This window comes from Apium graveolens, chromosome 4, assembly GCF_009905375.1.
Source record: "Apium graveolens cultivar Ventura chromosome 4, ASM990537v1, whole genome shotgun sequence".
NCBI classification, from domain to species: domain Eukaryota; kingdom Viridiplantae; phylum Streptophyta; class Magnoliopsida; order Apiales; family Apiaceae; genus Apium; species Apium graveolens.
Window position 1 is genome coordinate 287657687 of NC_133650.1, and position 6702 is coordinate 287664388.

The window sequence follows — 6702 nt, forward strand, 5'->3', positions numbered from 1 at the left end:
GAGGTGCTTGAGCTTTTGCAAGGTCAAGGGTCGTAAATTAGTTATTTTTCTTAATTTTTTTTTAATTTTCTATTGTATTTCTTATTGTTAGATCTATCCAATTGTACCCTTATATGTAAGTTTACCTACTTCTGTCTCAAAGATACAGTTATTCTTGATTTCTTTATGTAGTATATATTGAGATATTTCCAGTTATTTTCTTTATGAAGATATTTGAATATCCCTGGTCCTTGAACTCAAAGTTGTGATTATGACTTATTAAGACTAGTAACAGAAGACCAGTGAATCTATATTTTAGTTAAAAACAAAAAACCTATATATAATTTTTACCTTAAGTGGTTTGAACTTGATATTTAAGAATAAAAATAAACTTCTTTGGTTTTGGGTAAGCTAATTCTACACTTATTTTTGAGTTTTTTTAAAAGGACTAAAAGAAATTAGACTACTCAAACTCATATTAAAATAAGTTAGAGCTAAACTCAACCTACTGAAGCTATATTCGGCTAAGCATAATGCTACTTCAACTAGTTAGCTACCCATTTTTTTATCTCAGTTACTAAATGCACTTTGTCTCTTTTAGATTTTTGGAACTTGGTCATTTACTTAATGTGAGCTTAACTTCCAAATTAGAGCATAAAGAAAGAAGGCTATTTGAACACATGTTAAAAACAACTTAGTAGATGTATTTAACCATTTTTTTTGCGAATATACTACTAGTTACATTCTTTAACTTACTTGTTGTAAGGTCCGAAAATATAGTATAATGGGGTAGAACACGATACTCATTTAATTGATATCTTTTGCGAATTATAATTTTGTACAACTCTAAATAAATCTAGACTAAATAAAATAAATATTCGAGAAATATATCATTTTAATAATATAATCCTTGATGATTCTACTCTTTAAGATAAAGGTTAGATACAAAAAAAATTCTAAAACCAAATAATAATAAAATTGAGCAATAACAACATAACTTTAATGGCGCTCTCATGCCTTTTAATGAAGCTGGCACATGTTGGTGTTTTTGTAGTCAAGAATTTAAACAAATATAAGTTATCTATTTTTCCTTTAAATTAAGGCTTTTGATAGATAAACTACATTCTAATTGTAATATTTGTAAAACAATTCTTGTCTCTCATGATACACCTTGCAATACATGCCCTTGTAGAGTGATCACATGGAGTCAAGTGTGCACATGTGTAAGGAAAACCTTGGATGGGCGTACATGGATTCATGCCTAACCTTTTTCTCATATATATTCTCCATTTTCTCATGTACTCTATCCCATAAATAAAAGTCTATTTCACTCTATGAATTATATTAATAATAAATAAAGAATGAAAAAAAATTAAATTTAAACACATCGAATTACAATAGTTTTCAACATATCCAAAAGTATAAGGTTTGTTATAATATTTCTTTTGTTTTAAAATTTCAATATTGTTTGATTGATCACAAAAAGTTTTATTCGATTTGGCAACCAGGCCTTTTTCTTGATTTAACTAATCACGAAGGAACAATCCTTACTGATATTTTTGACTTTTTAAGATTTTTAAACTTATTTTACATGCAATTTCGATGTTTAGGCATATTTTTTAGGCAAATTTTTTGTATTGACAAGATATTTTGAAGATATTAATTCCTTGAATGCATTTTAGTGTCCTTAATAGCTTAAAAGAGTCATCCCTTCAATCCCTCTTTTTGGAGGTTTTCTGAGTGTTTTAGTTATTTTGCCAAAATATTGTAGATTTTTTGGTGTTATTTTTAGATCAATCCAAAGAAACACTAATATTTAAGTTTACTTACTTTTGTCTCAAAGATACTCCTTCTTAATTTATTTTATTAGAGTATATTGAGATATTGCAAGTTATATTCTTGATTAAATTATTTATGTATCCTCCTTTAAAGTCATTGAACTAAAAGTTGTGATTGTGCTATAAAGATTAAACATCTTAAGGTAAAACAAGATCTCAACTTTTTGTGTTTTATCAAAATATATATTTAATGGTCTAAATAACTTATATTTGCCTTTTTTATTTTGAGAAAGTACTTAAAGAAATTGGACTACTGGAACTATTATAAAAATAAGTTAAAGTTATACTCACTACACCAGAAACTGAATCAGACAACACCTATTACACAATGGTGGCCAATAAAACTGTTGTCTCAAAAAATCAGACAACGATTAATTGGTAGTTGACCAAAAAGCCTTGTATCATTCTGTTTCACACAATGGTGATTCAACTTATTCGAAATTGTTGTCTAAATGGTGCCCCTGTGCTCCAATGAGACAATGGTTGTATTTATCCTCATTGTGTGACATCTATTGGCACAAGTGTTGTTTAGGTCACAATAAACCGGTGTGCTTTCTATGGTTTTACACAATGGGTTTTAAGGACTGTTGTGCAACTTAGACAACGGTTTTCCGGTACCAATGTGTTATTTATTTGAGACAATAGTGCAGAAAAACCAATGTTAGAAACAAAGCATAACAGACAATAGTTTATCACCCCTGTTGAGTAAAAGAGTTTCAGACAATGGTGTCTTACTCGTTGTCTGAATCACCTGCATTAGAAAATATGTTACAACAACTTTTATGAAAAACTGTTGTCTAATTTTCAGAGGGTTTTAAAAAAATTGCCTAAAACATAAATCTTTAGACAAAAAGCAAACCAAATGCTTTAAGAACATTGTCAAATAAATGCTTCCAACAAGTTGTCAAACCAGATGTACAAAAAACTTCTCAACCTAACTGAAAGGTACAAATTATATATAACAATTCTTGGATAAAAATCAAACCAAATCCTTCAAGAACAATGCCAAAACAAATCTTACAATAAACTGTCCAACCAAATTTGATTTAGTACAAATTATAAGCAAAGGGGATAACATAGGCACTTATAGGCAACATCTGATCAGTTGATATAATTATGGAAGTTGAATCATCTCTTCTTCCTCCCGCATGTAACTTCTATTTTCTTCCTCGACTTCATCAACAGTTGGGAACATGGTGACATCTACCTCATTTTCAAGTTCAATTTCTACGGATCCCTCATTTTCATCGTCACTTTGATCATCGAACTTGTTTGGTAATTTTAATACAACTGACCAGAATTTTTCAAGAGGGTCGTCAATGTAACAAACTTGCTTGACATGTTTACCTAACACAAAAGGGTCGTTCAGAAAACCTAACTTGTGTAAATTAACAACTGTGTATCCTAAATCATCTATCTTAACCCCTTTGTTCATATCTACCCAATTGCACCGAAAGATAGGGACTCGAAAATGGTTATAGTCCAACTCCCAAATACTTGTGATTACTCCATAAAATGTATGTGAAATATGCTCAATGTTCTTATCCTTATCCTGCACGAGCATTGTATCAGCATGAACACAAACACCGCTGCATTGAACTTGTCGCGTATCATCACGATCTTTTGTGCTGTAGGTAACACCATTGACTTTGTAGCCAGTGAATGTAGGGACATACTTGTTAGGCCCTTCTGCAAGCCACATTACCTCCTTAGATACCATACTTTTCACATCAAGCAATTCTGACGAAATCTGTCCAAAAAATAAAATACTAAAGCAATTAGACATTTACTTGATTTCTTTAAATTAGAAAAAAATTATTGTCTAGCTATTACCTTCTTTTGAAACCAATTAGGGAATGTTTCATTTTGCTTGTTCTTAAGCCATTCTTCATCATTTTCATGTAATGGATATCTTGCCACCAAGAAGGCCATATGTTCACTGTGAGTAAATCAATTTCAGCTTTTGTTGAAAAAAATCATAAAATCATGGAACAAAAAACAGATGTATTTATTACTGAAAAATCAGAAATCTAAATAAAGAAACTTACTTGAAATATGGGGTCAATTCATTACTGTTTTGAAGAAGACACAGATGTGCTTGGTGCAAATCCTTGATGCTCGGCTTTATCATTGTTGCACCAGATAAGGGTCTGTATTTCTCCTTGTTCTTATCCCTTCCCGGTAACCCAACTGTTGGTTCTTCAAAATTAACTAAACACTCAACCGCCTCTTCTGCAATATAGGCCTCAGCGATGCAACCTTCCGGATGAGCCCTGTTTCGAACATATCCCTTGAACGTCTTCATATATCTCTCGAAAGGATACATCCAACGTAGGAAGATAGGACCACAAAGCTCAACTTCTCTTACAAGATGAACTGAGAGATGGATCATTACATCAAACAAGGAAGGGGGGAAGTGCTTTTCTAGCTGGCATAAGGTCTCCACCAATTGAGACTGCATTTTTTCTAATTTATCGACCTCAATGATTTTACTACAAATTGCCTTGAAAAAAAGGCAAAACCTGATAATAGTGCACCTGACTTGTTTTTGAAGTACTGACCGAAGTGCGATGGGGAGCAAGTGATGCAACATTGTGTGACAGTCGTGAGATTTCATTCCAACAAGTCGCAGAGTGTCCATTGATACTATACCCTTAAGGTTCGAACAAAAACCATCAGGTAACTTCATGCCAATCAAGGACGAGCAGACAATCTTTTTTTCTTTATGCAATAAGTTCCAAGATGCCATCGGTAACTTCTCTTTTTTTCCAGAATTTTTTGGTCTCAGCTCCATTCTTATTCCCATTTCAGCCATATCAATACGAATAGATTCTCTATCTTTTGTCTTCCCGGGAATATTTAGCAATGTACCGGTTAAAGCCTCGCATATATTTTTTTCTATATGCATCACATCGAGAGTATGGCGAACTGGCAAAAACTTCCAGTACTCAAGCTGAAAAAATATAGACATCTTTTTCCAAATTGGTTGAGGTTCCCCTTTTTTCCACCGAGGTTGGTTTTGTATCTTACCATAAACATGGTCCGCTAGTGGTAGTACCCTTTCTAACACCTCCTCTCCAGTTAAAGGAATAGGTTCTGATAACTTCTCCATGGTGTTATCAAAGGCTGATTTTTGCCTTCGATATGGATGATTTCTGGGCAGCCATCTACGATGTCTCATAACCACCGTCTTTTTGTAAGTAGCCAACCTGGTAGCTTTTGTTTTATCAACACAAACTACACAAGCATTATATCCTTTAATGATGTTACCCGACAAGTTTCCTAAGGCTGGATAATCACTAATTGTCCACAATAAAATTCCTCTTAGTATGAAAGACTCTTTCTTAAATGCATCATAAACTTGTTTCCCATGCCACAATTTCTGCAAATCTTCTATAAGTGGTTGAAGGTATACATCAATATCATTTCCAGGCTGATTTGGTCCGGATATCAATAGACTTAGCATAATGTACTTTCTCTTCATACAAAGCCAAGGTGGGAGGTTGTAAATTGAAAGCAACACAGGCCATGTTGAGTGATCACTTCCTGGTCCATGGAAAGGATTAAATCCATCGGAGGATAAAGCTAACCGAAGGTTCCTAGCCTCTGCAGCAAACTCAGGCCACCTTTGATCGACATCCTTCCATGTCTTTGAGTCAGCCGGATGTCTAATTTTACCATCATTTTGTCGCTCGGTTTTATGCCAAGTCATGTCCTTCGCAATCTGAGCTGTATTGAACAAATTTCTCAATCTTGGTATTAATGGAAAGTACCACAGAACCTTAGCAGGGATCCCTTCCAATTCTTCTCCTTTCTTGTTTAACTTCCATCTAGATTCCCCACATATTCGGCAAATCGTCTCATCTTCGTCCCTCTCACCGCGGTATAAGAGACAATCATTCGGACACACATGTATTTTTTCATAATCCATGCCTAAAGTACATAAAGTTTTCTTGGCTTCACCAAAAGATGAAGGCATACTGTTGCCTTCCGGAAGCATTGATGCAAGCAAAAGAAGGACATCGGAAAAGCATTTATCAGAAATACCATGTTTTGCTTTTAAATTATACAACTTGACTAAAGCTCTCATTTTTGTAAAACTCTCGCATCCAGGATAAAGTGGTTCATTTTCACCTTGAACATGATTCATAAAATCAGAAGAATCTAACGAAATATCCTCATCATCGATAATATCCTGCCCCATTCTCATGTTTGTAGGATCAACGGATGATTCCTGTTCAGAAACTACATGACTCTGTACATAATTTGACTCTCCATGCCATATCCAACACGTATAGGTTTGATCAATACCATATTGATAAAGATGATCCTTAACAGTCTGAGCATTCCAAGATTTACTATGAGCGCATCTTAAGCATGGACAACTAATTTTATTTTGTTTAAACCCATTCAGAAATGCAAAATTTAACAATTCATCCACTCCAAGTTTAAATTCTTGTGTTCTTCTATCTGCTTTCAACCAAGATCTATCCATTTTTACTCAACCAAGTTTAAACCCATTCTTTTGCTCAAATTCCACAAACATATATATTCCATTAAACTCGATATGGACCCTTATTAAAATTCTCCAAATAGATATGAACCCTAATTTCAAGTTCTCCAAATCGATATAAACACCAAATCCCCAAATTGATATGAATTCAACAGAAACTTACCTGAGTTCAGCAAAGTGAAGTTCCCCTGGATTACTTCAGACATCAAAGAACTGAGACAAATATATGGTTAAGAAATGGTGTATGAAGGAGACAGTAAAAGAGGCATAATAAAACATAGATACTTCAGACAGACAATGATCACGTATAATAATGCTAGTCAAACTACTTTATTGCTAGTCAAAATTATTTACACTTTCCCCCTCTTTCCC

General features: G+C 33.6%; 1 protein-coding gene across 1 annotated transcript; it reads right to left on the minus strand.

Moving 5' to 3' along the window:
* Nucleotides 1-2931: 2931 nt before the first annotated feature.
* Nucleotides 2932-6312, minus strand: LOC141719811 (uncharacterized). Its single transcript, XM_074522186.1, has 3 exons — nucleotides 3866-6312; nucleotides 3651-3756; nucleotides 2932-3567 (listed from the first exon to the last, which is right to left on the minus strand). The coding sequence occupies exons 1-3, from the start codon at nucleotides 6310-6312 to the stop codon at nucleotides 2932-2934; spliced, it is 3189 nt and encodes a 1062-aa protein (XP_074378287.1).
* Between the last annotated feature and the right edge of the window lie 390 nt (nucleotides 6313-6702).

Excerpts from the sequence above, each read along its gene's own strand:
- LOC141719811 (XM_074522186.1), bottom strand. The coding sequence starts at position 6,312 with ATGGATAGATCTTGGTTGAAAGCAGATAGAAGAACACAAGAATTTAAA. Across the intron at positions 3,757-3,865 it reads GAATTGACCCCATATTTCAA|TGAACATATGGCCTTCTTGG; the intron begins GTAAGTTTCTTT and ends ATTTACTCACAG. Across the intron at positions 3,568-3,650 it reads CTAATTGGTTTCAAAAGAAG|ATTTCGTCAGAATTGCTTGA; the intron begins GTAATAGCTAGA and ends TTTTTTGGACAG.